This window comes from Harpegnathos saltator, unplaced genomic scaffold, assembly GCF_003227715.2.
Source record: "Harpegnathos saltator strain DR-91 unplaced genomic scaffold, Hsal_v8.6 scaffold779, whole genome shotgun sequence".
Classification (NCBI taxonomy): Eukaryota; Metazoa; Arthropoda; class Insecta; order Hymenoptera; family Formicidae; genus Harpegnathos; species Harpegnathos saltator.
The window spans coordinates 1,098,993-1,115,119 of record NW_020230625.1 but is presented as its reverse complement, the minus strand read 5'-3'; the positions used below and the strand labels follow the sequence as shown (position 1 = coordinate 1,115,119).

The following is a 16,127-nucleotide window of genomic DNA, read 5'->3' as shown; positions in this document are numbered from 1 at the left end:
TCCACGCCCGTTCCCTACGGACGTCAGTCCACTTCCGCATAATGGAGTGCATTATAAAACTAGATTATCCCGACAACGCTTTCGCCCGGCACCCACCTTGTTTCTGTCCCTCTCTCTCTCTCTCTCTCTCTCTCTCTCTCTCTCTCTCTCGCGCGCGCGCGCACGGTAATACGCGACGCTGACCGCGCGATATACCCGCCATGTTCCGCTCCGGATAATCTACAGAGGCTATTCCGGAGAAAATCTTTACGCGTTCACCACGGTTGCTCGATTATCCGTAAAGCGTACAATCCGTCTCCCGCGATCGGACACGTCATTTCGAGACGACCGACGCCCTCGCGATCGATGGCAATTAAAAAAACGGGCGAGAGCGAGTCGAACATCGAGGAAGAAGCCTCGTTGCGCGCGCCCAAGTTTTCTAATCGAGATATTTCGAGGCGCGCGGAGTGAAACTTCCCATCCTCATGGTCGCTCCACCGAGAGAGGATAGGATATTCCCCCCGCGGGGGAAGAGGGGGGAGTGATTCAGCCTCTCCTTTCCCGAAAGAGGAAACAGAAAGAAAGAACCAACACGTTCCGATCTGTTCGGCTATTAACCTAAGTCCTCACGCATAACACGCACGTCCAGCGCGATATTTTAGCTTCGATACCGATAACACAGAGTCATTAGTGAGCGCGGGTAATGACGATAAACGACATAAACGGTAAAAGCGCGCGCGCGCGCGCGATATAAATAACAGCACGGCGACCTCTCGCTGGCGATCTCTAATTTGTACCGTTCGACTGAAATGGCTCGCGTTGCAGCTCCATCATTTATTATTTATCGCCGTTCTGCATGCTCGCGCGGCAGGGCGGGCGCGAGTGAGACGAAAAAAGTCGGCACAGACACGCGCTCGCGCGCCATTAATGAGGCACTCAGGAGCTATGTTTCCAATTAGGATACATTACATACATGTAGCGCGCATAAAGCTCGTAATTAGTGCACCGCGATACGACACCCAGGCTGCAACAGCCGGCCGGCGCGGCCATTTGTAAATGCGACCGTACGTCATCCTCTTATTGTACGCTACTTATTAAGTGAGCGCGCGCGCCAAATTTCGCTGTTTACCCCGGCCGACGAAACGCGAGTTGCATCGCAACGGTAGCCGGAGGGAGGAGGAGGGCAGACAGGGAAAGAGAGGGAAAAAGGGGGCCAAGGGAGAGAAAGAGAGAGAGAGAGAGAGAGAGAGAGAGAGAGAGAGAGAGAGAGAGAGCTGCAATTTTCACGGGATAGCTAAGGGTACTGTTCCCGCTTACGGCCTGCGCCGTGATAACCATTGGCGAAACACGCGGAGGCGCACGCCGCGACCGGAGCGAGCTATAAAATGCGCAAATATCCGGCATAAAAAGCGCGCGCGTGTGCTCGTAGTTTTTTATTAACGCGGCCGACGCGATAAACTTGGGAAAAAATTCCGGCTCGCGCTCACGCTCGCGACACACTCGCTCATCCCTCTCGCGATCCCGCGTCGCGATGAATCTCGGAATGGCGAGGGTGGTGGTGGCGGTGGTGGTTTACGACGAGTCAATACGCACGCGCTGCTATCAAACGTCGAATGATCGTGATTCGCGAGGCCGGTGCTTCCGGCGAGAAATCTGTCGTTAATTAAGTCTCGGCAGGCGGCCGGCCGCCGCTTCGCAATGCACGCAAGTGAGCAAGCGAGCCGCAAAGGTCGCTGGCGCGAAAATATCCTCGTGAGGATGCTGCGGAGTTGCTACGATCGAAAAGAGACGCGCGCGATCTCCGATCGATACGCGCAACCGAGACAAATAGAGTCCGGGGCGAATAGAGGCGAGCGTTTTCGCCGACGGAATTCTTGCGGTACTGCCGAATGCGAAAGTAACGATGAAATAAACAGCCGAGGCCAATTTCAGGCGCCGATCGATGCGGCGAAGAGAGCGAAGGATCCCGATGGGATTCGATGAACACCGAACTCGAAATATCGAGACCACCGCCGTGTGTTATCGCATTCGTCGGTTAATCAGTAAGAGCAGCGCGCGCGCGATTCGCGCGGCCACATGTGGTAACTTCCCGCGTTCATCTCGTGTTTGTCATTATTATTTGCATTATCTGCAAACGCGAACTGGGCTATGCGAACTGGGGTTGCCTGTTCCGGGAGAGTTAAGAATTAAAAATCCGGAGTTGTCGGTCGTAAGCTGCGAATTCGTGTGCATGCATGCGCGTAAATATATATATGTAAATTGTGAATTTCTGCGCGAGCAACAGCGCCGGTGCCGCCTGCACTGTTTACACTTCACAAATTATCGTATTTAAATGACTTGCGGACGAAACGGAGGGAGAGGCAGGGGGAACGAAATCGAAATCACAACCAAGTTTCACACGTGTTTCGTGGCGCACGTTAATTTGAACGCATGTAATGTGACGTGACGTGACGTGACGTGCGTACGTAGGAGAGACAGTCGCGTATGTGCGTCAAGTGCGCACTTCGCAAAAATGCGAGTGAAACTGGAAGTGCCGGTGGATACTGCGCCATGTGTTACAAGAGCCGCTGGATAATGCACACGGTGCACTTTCGCGTGCACTTATGACCCAATAGTGAGTGGCAATAATTGCCTCGTCTTCACGAAAAGAAAAGAGAGAGAGAGAGAAGGACACTTACTGAGTAGGTTTTCACGAAGCTTTGTGTCTCCTCACGCGCGAAAATCGTTTCATCGATGTGTTCCGCTTGTAGTGAAGTTACGTAGGCTTTTATTAGCAAAGAAAGATGAGAGAGAGAGAGAGAGAGAGAGAGAGGGATGAAGGGAAAGAGAGAGAAAGAGAATAGAGAGAGAAAGAGTTCAATTCTCTTGCAAACAGGAAAGAAAAGAAACAACACCGGCATAATGTCGAAAATGCATACCAAAAATATCTAATTAGCCGAATAAAATATTTAATAAGATCGGATATAAAAATAAATTTAATTAATTAAATTGAATAAAAAGGTAACGAATCGTTTTAGCATTCTCTATCGTGCGGTTATTCACACACAATGTGCAATGTCGCAATTTCAATAAATTTAATAAGTCTTATATACTGCATATTTGGTAACCGCGTGATAAATGTATAAACATTAAAATAATAACGGAATATTCGGGCAATATTCGGGGAGGAGAGAAATACGAAAAATTTTTGTTTCCCCTGAAGACTAAAAGTTGAAACTGAAAGCTACGTATGAGAGAGAAGCGCGCAGTGTGTTGAAATTATTACCGATAAATAAACCGATCAATTATTTACATGCGATTTGAACGCTTTGAATAAACAGCGAGAGATGCGTAAATCGCAGTTGCCGCGTGCATTGTTATCGCCAGAAAAAAAATACGCCATAATATAATCGTTGTTTTTCGCGATATGTTTCCGCAGACATTTTTCCGAGGATTTCGAGAGGCGTATTCCGATGCAAGTTTTATAATCCCCGATGTGCGCTGCTTGTTTTGTCATCGAAATAGCTTTGCAACGTATCTCGAGTCACGATAAACCGAAGGCGCAAGCTGCGCCATATGCCTTGATCCTCATGCATATTCAAATCTGGATTGCCGTATACCGTGTGTACACCGCCCGTCCCCGAAATCCAACGTTTTCCGCCTGCTTCACTTCATAGCACTCCTATCTCTCATCTTTATACGCGACGTTTGTCGTTTAATGCGAAATAAAGGAGCCGGCCGTGCGAAGTGCGTTCTCATGGCGCGGCGTTTCCTATAAATCAAATGCAACTCTCGGATATTCACCCTTCTGATTACGATTCACGATCCACACGTGTGAAGAATTTCGTGCAATAACGTGCCACCTTGTATGCAACAGGAATGACATTCGGTTTGAAAAGGATCGTGTGTAAAAATAGCGCAAATCTTTTTCCTCACAATTTTTACATTTATTCCTTTGTGCGTCGCGCGCGCGCGCGCGCGCGGAGAAAAGCGGCGGGATTTTTCGACCGCAGAAATCGAAAAGAAAAGAGAAAAGAAAAAGAAGAAAACAAACGGGAGAAGTCGTCGAATTTGCCGATAAATACGTCACACGAGGGAGGGGGGGCTGTGTCGCCCGTTTGTAGCGTGTATGCTGTTCCCCTAAGCTCCTCGTACGTGTCCGCGCGGGAAAAGAATTATGGCCCAGGCAGGATTTGATAATATGTTGCGGCGCGAGAAAAATTCCCGGAACTTGGACTGTTCCGCGGAAAGTACCTAAAGCATAACTGGAGTTGGGAAGTGGTGCACAAAACGCCGCGGATCCCGCGGGACGAGGCTACAAAGAGTCCGCCCGCAAAACCGTAGCGGCACCACGTTCACGCCATTTCGCCATTCTTCGACTAATGCCTGGCTTATAAAGTCCGCGTGCCGTGAGAATATACTAAGCCGAGTGCGGGTACATGGCATGTTGCCGTAACGTTGGCAAAGTTTTCTCGGTTTTTCATTAACAAAGTTACCGCCTTGTCGTGAGAGCTCGGGATACGGGCCTCGGATTCTTGAATATTTAAATCTTCGGATCCGCGCGAGAGAAGTTGAATCTTTACCTCCTCAGGTGGTGAGGGCTGTGAAACTTTCATCGACTTTTTCGAAAGCCTCACACACATTCAGCTATACGTACGCCGCGCGGCCGTTGAATTCCTCCGTACGCTTAACTCCCATCGCTCGGCTCTCCATAGATTTTAATGTCCTTAACTTTCCAAGAGCGAACGCTACGCTCGCGCTCCGCTCGCGCTCCGCTCGCGAATATTCCGCTTCCGGAATTCTTCGTTTCTCCCCGCGGGGCCCCTTGACTTCGGCGGCGCGGTGCCGGTCGGACTTGACGTGATGACTCGGCTTTCACGTAGCCAGCTCGGTGGCTGGAGAAATGGCCGCGATAATTACCGCGATTTTCCACGCAAGTTGCAGCGCGCCGTACAATGGCCGGACGTATGAATGCGCTTTGCAGGCGTCTCGCGCGACTCTCAACCCGCGGCGCCCGCCGTTAAACGTACATAACGCGATGACGGAGATGCTGCCGCTCCCCGTAGTCGAGGATTACGCAGATGCACGTCAAGGAATCCTGCAAGTTCTCCGACGTCGTTCGCAGAGCGACGCGTAAACACTGGGGATCTCGCGCAGATGCGCGAGTGCACAGCGAGAGCTCCCGCCGCTTACCTCGCATAATTGTTCCCCGTCTATAAACCGACGGAATAAAAGCGTAAAATTTGCGGATCTCGCCGTTACGGCTCGTCTCGTCCGGCGTCAGCGAGAACTCATGAATTTGCGGGGAACTTCGAAATTACACCGCGCCGTGAATTTTATATTCGTCATATTGCGCTCCGCGGAAGAACGAGCCGCTGCACGCGGAGAGATTTACTCCGCGAAAGATGGATATTTGAACAAGCGCGACCGCGCGGCAACTATAAAGTCGTAAGACCGGTAGACCGCGACTGCGAGGCGAACGATGAAAAGTATAATTGACGTAACCTTTGAAGCCGCGTTTCGACGTGAAAATTACGTCCCTCTTATTTCCTCAGAGAGTAATAAAATCTGTATAGTAATTCTACTAGTATAGTAATTCATTATTTTAACGTGGGACACCCTCCTCGTCTTTCCTCTCGGGATTAAACTGCGGCGCACTTGGCGTTACATCCGTCGCTGGCCCCATTAGAAAGAATCTCGCGCGACGTCCCGATTTTTATCGGGGCGGCTCAAGAGCCGCGGGAAGCAAGAGAAAAGAAACAAATTCTCGCGTTTCTGCTCCTCTAAATTGATTCTCGCTCGTGAGAATGTATCCCGCACAATGATGCTTAATCCAATGCGCATCCGTCATCATTAACGGTGACTCGTGCTTCGGACTGACAGACGAACGCTTATTCATTCTTTCCACGAGTATTCGGACCGAATAAATATTTGCCATCCTGGTCGGAAGTTATTTATGACGTGACCCGATACATCACGTAACCAAAGGACAACGACGCTCGCGTTACGTCTCCTACACGATGCACACACACACACACACACACACACACACACACACACACACACACACACACATAGTTGTAGACGCTCCTGCGGCCCCATTCATCATTTATGCAATATTGCAGCCACGCCGTCAGATCTTGGATCGAGCGAGACGGCAATCTTCCTCACAATAACCCCCTCCGTTCCCCTCCCCCCGTCCCGCAAACATTCGCCCCTTTCTTCGCGAATCCACGGTTACCCTTCGATATCATCTCTCCCTCGCTCTAACTCCGTTTCGAGGAGTATCACGCGTCGTTTCGCATTCTTTTCTGCGCCATCCAAGCAGATCGCACGGAGAAAAGAAATGATCTTCACGAGGGGGGGAGAAGGGGGGAGGGCGGTGGCGGACGGGAGAGAGAAAAGAAGGGACACACGCACATCTAGCCACACGTACACGGCAAAATAGCGGGAGGTTCGCGAATGGAAGCCGTTACGAATGTTTTCCGATGGCACGTTACTTACGAGCTCGCCATGAATATTTGCTGCAGGAGAAAGTACTTACGCGCGCTTTACTGTGCGCGCGAGACGGCGCGAGTCCCGTTCTTATGCAAAATCCATTCGGGGACAGAGAGAGAGAGAGAGAAAGAGAGAGAGAGAGAGAGAGAGAGAGAGAGAGAGAGAGAGAGAGAGAGAGAGAGAGAGAGAGAGAGAGAGAAGGCTCCGTGCGCTCGCGCGCACGAACGCGTGTGTGCGCTCGCGGTCGCCGTGAAACGTTAAACAAAAGAGACGCACGAGCGCGGGGAGACGGAAAATGAAATTGGAATCCTCTTCTAGCGAGGTTGGTCGCGCCGCGCGGCAATTTCGACGTTGTGACGTGGATTTACTCGCGTTACATGATGTAGCAGAAGCAATATCGGCGGCGCGCGAAAACCAATAGACGCGAACACACGAGAATTACTCGCCCGAGACTCGCCGACGCCGATGCCGCGCGCGCACAGAGAGAGAGAGAGAGAGAGAGAGAGAGAGCGAACGGAGATATTAATAAATAAGTTAGCGCGCGTGCGGAGAACACCACGTCTCGTCGCCGGCGGACCAGAGGAATTCAATTCGAAGCAAGTGGCGGAGGGCGAGTCGCGTTACGATCTTAAGGTGCTACTGCCAGCGAATTCCGCATGGCGCCTTTCATCTCTCGTAATCCGAGAGACCGTTTTCCCGCCGTTGACGGATAAAAGATCCGCTCGATAACACGACACCCTCGGCTTATCGCGTGCGCGAGCGCGTCATGCACTCGTCTGCAGCTCTTTTCCCGCTAATTAGAGTTTGTTCAACCTGACGATCCAACGAGCCGAGTTTATGAGCGCATTGTTCCAGATGTACCGCAGCGACTGCAGCTTGATTCCGACTTGGGGAGGGAGGGAGTTTTTTTTTTTTTCCAATTCAAGATTCAACGAGAGATATCCAACGAGAAGGAGGACACGCCCCGCAAGATCGCTCTCGCCGATATTAGTCGTTTATGTCGCGCGCGCAGATGGCGATCCCTATTAAACTTCCGCTTACGCTTCCGTCGACTTTCATCGGCAGCTCGCGTACGCAAAGTTTCTCACCTTGTCGAATTTTTCACCGAAAATTCCCGAACTCTCCTCTCGCTCTCGCTCTGTCGCACCCCCGGCACGCCGCAGATCGATCGACCCACGACAATGAGACAAAGGGGCGCAGCGATATATTTACGAGCTCTCGCGCGCGCGCGCTTCCAGTCGCCTCCCTTGTTCCCATTTGCATCGCGCGTCGCGACAACTGCGAATGATTGCGCGCGCGGAAGGGAACAGCCAGCGTCGAGTCGGGAAGCCTCGTTACGCCAACGGCGTGAAAGCGACGCGGGACGAATGATCGCGGGCCGAGACGGGAAGGCCGGGCAGGCGCGCGAGACGACGAACGATTCGTGTTTCCATAAAAATTTCACAGCCATGCCCGTCCCGCGGGACCGACTCCGGAGGAAGGAAGCTTAGCGCACAAAGGCAAAGCGTTCATTAAAATTCAGCGCGCATCTCCGAACGTCGCCCGATGTCCCGGTTCTTCGAGTGCTCGTCCCTTTCTGTCTGTCTGTCTTTCTTTCTCTCTCTCTCTCTCCCCTCTTCTTCCTTTATCATCTCTATATTTCTCTCTCTCTCTCTCTCTCTCTCCCTCCCTCTCTCTCTCTCTCTCTCTCTCTCTCTCTCTCTCTCTCTCTCTCACGAGAGATTCACTCTCTCACTCTCTCACTCTCTCTCTCTCTCTCACTCTCTCTCTCTCTCACTCTCTCTCACTTTCTCACTCTCTCTCTCTCTCTCTCTCTCTCTCTCTCTCTCTCTCTCTCTCTCTCTCTCACTCTGTCCCTTCCTTCCGGCCCTCGTATCACTCATCCTTACCACCATTAAATCACGATTGCACCTACGATGACACTCAAGTGGCATCGTCCAATTGCGCGTCTAGCAATTCGCCGAGTGCACCTCGGTGGAGAAACACGGCGAACGAGAAGAGAAAATAGGATATGTTCTCTCGATGCCGAACCGACCTGGCGACGGGCTCCCCCGACGGGAACGACGTTTTGAATTCCATTTCGACACTCCAAAGTACTTCAATATCGTTCCGCGACATCGAGTACTCTGGAGGAGGGAAGGAACATCTCGCGCGTGAATCAAAGAACGGTTTGTCCTACTTTGTTATCTCGCGTCCTTGCGTCGGAGAACACGCGGGGTGAAATATTACTTTTCCCTGTTAAACGATTTATCTCTGAGGAATCGTTTCCCCTTTTTCCTCGAGGAAGACGTCAATATCGCTATATATATATATATATATATGGTGTCTCGCACGACGGGGATATTTTCATCCTCTCGCCGCGGCCCTGGCCGATGGGGAAGTGAAAAAAGAAATGCAAAGTGACGCGCGATACTTTTCACGGATGACATTGGATGAGAACGGCGGGACCGAACACAGCTGGGGTAGCAACAATAGAGGGACTACGTGTTGGGAGTTGTTACGGAAGAGGAAGAACGTCCAGTACGCTGTCTCTGTCGGAAAGTGCGACGATAAATGTGCGAAATTTCGCGGACGACGCGTCCTCGCGTTAGCGCAGATTCTCTCATCGTCGTGCGGTAATTTCGTTGTACATTTCTCGCGGTCGATAGCGTTGCGAAAAATACGGAAGACACGATACATGTAAAACATTTTAACTACTCGTAGAACAATATATATAATTATCGCGAATGCGTACTTATCGGGGAAAAATATCTCGCGTTACGAGATTCGTCGTATTGTACGCACCGAAAACCCGCGAATCATCACATCGAGCTGAATTCAATATCGGGAATTCAAACAACGGCGATGAAAACTTGATATCGGAAATTAAAACAACAACGACGCGTAGCAATGCATTCACTCGTATCAGTATGTTTGCGTCACTCGATTTTACATTGTTCCATCACGTTGCCAACCGACCAAGAGACCGATGAGAATCGACAAAGGTTGCGCCGCGTCACGGTCACGGGAAAAAGGCGGACGCGATTGAAACGCCGCGGCGCGGCGCGGGCGATCCGTCCGTGTTACGATTTCGCGAACGCGACGTATCGGAAATTCGCGGCCGCGGTCGAGCGCGGGTAAACTCGAAGAAGCGGAAGGGAATCTCGGCGATCGGTGCATGTGCCAACCGGGCGTGCGACGTGCGACGTGTGTTACACACGGAAGTCGCATAGCCGGGGAGGGGGGGGGGTACGTTAGAGAGGGCTTTCGTGAGCGCGGACCGGGAAGTGGCCGAGGCGTTTTGCAAAGTGGCGGTGCCGTTGTCGGGTTAACTACGAGTCGCTAGTTCCAGGAACGGTTCATAGCGGCTGGATAAATAGGTAAATGGCGCGCTGCGTGCTCCGCGAGCATTGTATAACACCGGGAACTCATGCACTGTAATGCCGGCCTTTGTCGTCCTACTAAATTAATTCGCGAGCTACCACAGCGGCAAGATATCCAGAGTGATTCTGGTGCCCGTAATCCGTCGATGACGACGTGCGCGCCTCTTCATCCACCCATCTACACACACGTACACATACGCATGCGTATACACGCGCGGCCGAAGCGACGAATTTTGTGTGTCGCGTGAAATAGGAGATTTTCTTCTATCGAGGAGAGCGCGGGGAAGTTGCAACAAATTTTCATACGATCCGCAGAGATGCACCGTGACGTAGGCAAATAATTAGCTCAAACTCGCCTCTGGCAAGTTAGTGCACATTACACAGTAGCGGCATTATTATCGGGTAAAGCTCGGGAGCTACCCGTCTCTCTTACGGTCGGTCTCCCCATCCAAGCACTCGCCGGAGGTCGAGTGCCGAGAATCTAACCTGCGTGCTGCATTGTTATTGCATCTAGAAATTCATCATACATCGTGATTCGCATCTGTGTCCGTTAGTTGTTTCGACAGCGATAAATGTGTAAGTGTGTTGTTTAAAGGAGAGAAAGAGAGAAAGAGAAACTCGTGGGCACGTAAGATGGAAAGGAAAGAGGTGTAAAAATTATACCTCTTTAATTATGGAAGAAAACGGAACATTAGGAAGCAGTTCTGAATGTGCTTCGATCGACAGTCGCGCTGCACGAATATCACAGGATGTGCGTCCGACCCGAAGAAGAAGACTAGGTTCACCGAGACCGAGTTTTCGTTATCGAGTCCTTCCGCGCATTAATTCGGTTTTGTTACGAATCAAGCTTTCTCGCCGCTCTACACGCGTGCTTAATCGTTTCATTGTGCAACGTCAGTTTCCGCAACTGCGATAAATTAATCTGCGAATCAACGCGCACAAAGTTGCCGCGCGTTTTCGCTCCTCTCCTTTTCGTCGGGGAACACACACCTTTCTGATAATTAATATTTCTCATAATTACTGTCACATCAAGAGCGATGCGGATTTAGCGGTTGCCGTTAATTTCGGTATTCCAAAATTGAATCGGCAAATCGCATTCGCCAAAGTGGTTTAAGCTTACCGCATAGAGTACACATGGAGTCACTGCTACTTTATGGTATAATTTAAGATAGTTGTAAATGTGCGCAATATCGCAACATGCACGAGAAAGAGAGAGAGAGAGGGGGGGGGGAGAGAGAGAGAGAGAGAGAGAGAGAGAGAGAGGCAAGCAGATGGTAATAAGTTGGCGTAATTTTGGATGTAGTTTTTAACCAGAAGAGCGAGAAGAAACGACATATGGCAGTAACAAATATTAAATATTCATGGAAATGAAAATATGGTAAAAATGTAATTATACATTCGCGCACGTCCGTAATATTCGGATTTCCACAATCGCCACGTGATATTTTCGATAACCGAAGAAGAATGCGCTGCTAATGAGCTGAAATGTATGCTGTAGAACGTGCGGCGATATAAATTTATTCGTTCTCCAATCCAGGCATTTCGAAACGTCCCGACGGGCTCATAAATATCGCCGTCCGACGAAGATGAAAGTATCGCGACTATCTTCTTTTTTCATTGGAACGTGACTCTATCGCGCGTTCTCGACTGACGCGACCTCGCTTTTCTCCCGTGATACTTATGAACATTCCCCAATGCAGACTATGAATAATATAGGCGACGAGCGAAACGAAAAAAAAGAAACGCTCGCGGACGGAAGACAAACGGCGAGATAAACGTGATATATCTGCATAGGACAGTTTCCATAATGAAAGGAAGGATTTCCCAAAGGCGTATAACAGATTTGCGTCGCTTACGGAATCTGCATCGCGGATTAACAAATATTTTTCTAGGGCGCGTACATAGTTCGACGTAGCGCGCGCGCGGAGCGGCAACGCTATGTATTTTCACCCGTATTCCCGCTTGCATTTACCAACCTTGCGCAATCCGGCTCTCGGTCGTGCCTTTCGCGAAGCTCGTATATTGTACACGCACGACCATTGTAGCTACGCGTTCGCGGGCTCGCGCTACGAAAAAAGCCCCCCAGCTGCAGTTTAAAAACACGCGCGGCCCCATTTTTTTCCCAGCTCGCCCTGTCAGTTCTCTCGGCGCCTTCGCTTGGCCGACCATCCGCGTTGGTTGTATTTTGTTGCTTTCAGTTTCGGCCACCGCAACGTTACTTTGTGCAAATGATAAGCGCGCCGTGCAAGGAGAATCTCGCGCGTGTGTTACGTAACTCACAGAGCGCGCCGGGGGATCGCCGGCGAGTCGACGACGACTCGAACGCGGCGGTGCTTGCCGCCTTGTAAAAATATATTAAGTTATTAAATCGACAAATTCGCGCTTTTGCCCTTTTGTCATCGATTTCTCGGAGCTCTCTTGAGCGGACGATCCCCCGGGGAGATATTTCGCGTGAAAGTTGCATCAAGTTCAGTTGGTCGGCGCATTCGTAAGTCGCTAGCGCGGGGTAGGTAAGCGGGCATCTCGCGTGCATATTTAAAATCCGCGAAGAAACGCGACGAGATGATTCGCGGTGAAACGCGGAGGGTTGAGACGGAAGGTCGGACTTATCAACGTCCGGCCCGACGTTGCAATTTAAAGTCAACGAGACTCGTTCACTTCGCGGCTCTGCACGGCCGTCTCTGACCGTGTGGCGGTGGCATTTACTTTCATAGAGTAGCGCAGGAAAGCCGCGACAAAAGGAAGAGACCGCACGAGGCTATTTCGCGAAAAGTGTATATTTCAGGGCGCGCAATATATTTTGGAATTATATTCAGCGCAGCGTCTACACAATACCGCGGCGTATTTAATCGTCGCGTAACATCCTTATATATAATTGGAAGTGAACAAGAAACATTTGTGTCTATTACAGCGGTGATGCTGCCGGCACACGTCGCTACGCGATGCGTGTGCCCGATCACAGGCGGGCTTTTCTACTTCTTAATGTCCTCCAAGCTACTCTCCATCGAAGCTGCGCAACACACGCGATTACTGCAAAATCGTGCTTGTTTTTGACAATATTTTGCGACGATCTGAATAAATGTGCAAGAGTGAAAATTTTTGATATATTTACACAACATATGAAGAGTAGAAAAATTTTGTTTTGTATTAACAAATACTCATATGAATATACGTCCACTTAAATTTTAAACGCGTTTTCCTCGAAATCTTATTGTTCAACTGTTTTTGCAGTGATTTCTCCGAAACTGAGCTTCGTATCGATTTGAAATTTTAAAGCAATGATATTTGTTCATCTGGCTGTCAGACGAACCATGGACAATTACGTCAAAATATTTCACTTCGAGATATTAATTTTTTTATTGTAAAAGAACTGAAAAATTTGGATTTTTTCCTAACAATAGCTGCCATTTTGTTAATTTTGTTCGATTTTTTTTTGTCTAGTGGTTCACCGGATAATGATAAGCCTCCTCAAGATTTCTAGCTAAAATTCGCTCTGATCGGACCATCGAGAGCCGAGATATTACTGCAAAACTACAACTTGAAAAAAAAAAAGAAGATTATATTTCAGTTAGATATATATCGTATATTTATATGAGTATTTGTTAATAAACAAAATTTTTCTGCTCTTTATATGTTGTATAAATATACCTAAAATTTTCATTCTTGCACATTTATTCAGTTCGTCACAAAATATTATCAGAAACAAGCACGATTTTTCAACAATCTGACTCTCCAGTCCCCTTAAAGGGGAAATGAAGAGAATAGCGGGAGAAAGAGAGAGAAAGAAAGAGAAATTCGTCAGTAAACAAGACACTTGCATCCTTACGTTCGCGTTTTCGCATGTAATATTCTTCGGAAACTCGTAAACGAGACTCCGCTGGCGACGACAGTCGTCGCTTCACAGGCTCGATGTTTTCAAGTTCAGTCGACGATCAGACGCGCGCGTTTTACCGAGGTCCTTCCCTGCAATTCACCAGCGCTCGATATCCCGTCGTAGCGATATCTAGATGACCGGCATAGAGCTATCATCGCCGGATTTCCCTGACCTCGTCCCTTCCCCTCCCCCGTCCCCGCGTTTTCGTCGTAGAACGACGACGATGTTCCGTCGTTGGCCGGCGATCGGCCAGCCGTTCACGGCGTTCTCAAAATACAATCCCCCTAAACGATGACGGCGGATATTCAGGCCGGTTGCGAGGGTTCGCGGCGTGCATTTTAATGAACTCGTTATCCAATCTTGTTTTCCAGTGGCGTAAGTTCCTACGGGAGAGGACGTCGAGAGAGGAAGGCAGAGGAAGACCTAGAGAGGCAGAGAGGGAGAGGCGGAAGGAGGGAGGGAGAGACTGCAGAAAGAGAAAGGGGGGAACTGCAGGCGGGGTGGTAGCGGCGGGGGTGGTGGTGGCGGCGGCGGCAACGGAGCGAGGGGAAGGCGGCGGGGTAAACCGGAACCGGAAATGGCTGCGAGGTGGCTGCTGCTGCTGCTGCTGGCGCTCCTCGCCGCCCACGCCGCGGCTCTTCCTGATTTCATTAGGATAGGTGAGTATCTTTCCAGTTTCCTCCCCGACGTGAAAGCCGCGACCCTTTCGGTCGCATTGAATAGCGTCAGTAAAATTATTATCAATGTCCCGGTCGATAATACTCGAGCCGAGAGAGAGAGAGAGAGAGAGAGAGAGCCGCCGGGCGCGACTGAGCTCTCTTGGAGATGAAGTCGAGGATGGAGCTTCGGGGGATATTATAAGCAGATAAGATCTTATTTTGCAGTTAATTTCAAGCGGACCTCGCGCCGACGCGGAGTCACCGGGTCACTTCGAGATAGCTAGAGCGGAAATATGCGTTTCCCTCCTCTTTCGACGCGAACACGCGCGGCTGATTCCTTCGGGCTTGTTTGTTTCACCCGCAGAAACCGCGATCGCTAGTCGCGCCTAGACACGCGCGAAGAGAGACGCGCCGGGCGGCGTCTTTCCGCGAAATTTAATTTCAGTGTCACAGTTATTGCTCTTTTTTTTTCTGTTTTTTCCTCGCCCACGCTCTTCGTGTTCGATCTCGCTCGGAGGTCCACCTCCTCATCGATTACGTCATCCTGCGCTTTTAGCTCCCTCACGCGTTCGCTCCTGATTTAAACAGTATTGCGCGCGCACGCGATATTGCGTAAACAGTTGCGAAATATCATTAGACCGTAGCAGCGCCGTGAAATGTTTAATCGAGCCGAGGGCGGGGGGGGGGGCAAATAATTGAAATTTACGGCAACGATAAAAGACTGCGTTACCAACGGCGCTCTATTTAATTGGCGCTGATGGCGCGAGCGGCGCACGAGCGACGACGAGTACACGGATAACGTACATTTTATTGATGTGCGACGACAATTACCGAAGTTCTGGCTTGCGCGCGTCAGAGAGAAAATCAGTCCGATCTCAACCACACGTGTACTACCGTACACGTGTAGTACATACATAGCAACGAGGGTATTTCACAGTCAAATGTCGTTTAACCGCCCGTCTGTGAGCACATTGAAAGTAGTAACAGTCGGCTACGAACCAACGAATGGACGAACGGACGTGCCGGTGCACGGTGATGCAGCATTTCGCTTATAAATTGCGAAAATCTCTGTAATGTCGCGGAACGGCTGTAACACGCCCGGGCACATAATACGAATGGTTCATTTTACGTACATAAGAGCGATAAACGTGCGGCAGCTTCCGAGCATTTTGAGTTTGAAGAAATTTCCGGAATTTTCGCGACTTGCAAATATTTGCGTTGAAAAAGGCGCTTATTCATACCTCGTCGAAACTTGTGGAGGGAAGGAAGGAGAGAAAGAAAAGGAGAGAGAGAGAGAGAGAGAGAGAGAGAGAGAGAGAGAAAGAGAGGGGGAGAGAAAGAGAGAGAAATATTGTTCTGTCCTTTTATACAAATCTAAATTGATAATATCATTCTATTTTGCTCGATAGTTGATTTTTAAGCGAAATGGCCGGTTTCACTGTGCTGCTCAAAGTATTGCTATTGTATTTTTACGTATCATTGTATTTTTCACAATGTAAAATATCATCGCGTCCTCTCCTTTGGAACGAGCATTAAAAGTCCATTTTCTAGTTTTATCATAGAAGCGCCCGGTTGCTTTTATATAAAAGCCGTTCGTATTTAAATTCTCATTACGGATAGAGAGGATTACGAGATCGCAAAGTGCAGTGGTTTTTGCCGCTACTGCCTCTCCAATAGAAAATAAAATCTCGTTTATTTAATGGAACAGCTTTCGTTACATCGTTCGATACATATCCCATCGTTGTCCGGAAAGAGGAACCAACACTGTTATCGTTA

General features: G+C 49.6%; 1 protein-coding gene and 1 long non-coding RNA gene across 2 annotated transcripts in view; both read left to right on the top strand.

Moving 5' to 3' along the window:
* Positions 1-14,174, top strand: part of LOC112590309 (uncharacterized) — a 97,144-nt gene extending 82,970 nt beyond the window's left edge. The window contains exon 3 of the long non-coding RNA XR_003114111.1: positions 14,064-14,174. This is a non-coding gene — a long non-coding RNA (uncharacterized LOC112590309). The remainder of the gene's footprint in view (positions 1-14,063) is intronic.
* A 50-nt stretch (positions 14,175-14,224) lies between these two features.
* LOC112590308 (glutamate receptor ionotropic, kainate 1-like) overlaps positions 14,225-16,127 on the top strand; it is a 121,306-nt gene continuing 119,403 nt past the window's right edge. Inside the window, exon 1 of the mRNA XM_025306396.1 lies at positions 14,225-14,351. Coding sequence (XP_025162181.1) covers positions 14,270-14,351 — 82 coding nt within the window. The 5' untranslated portion in view covers positions 14,225-14,269. The remainder of the gene's footprint in view (positions 14,352-16,127) is intronic.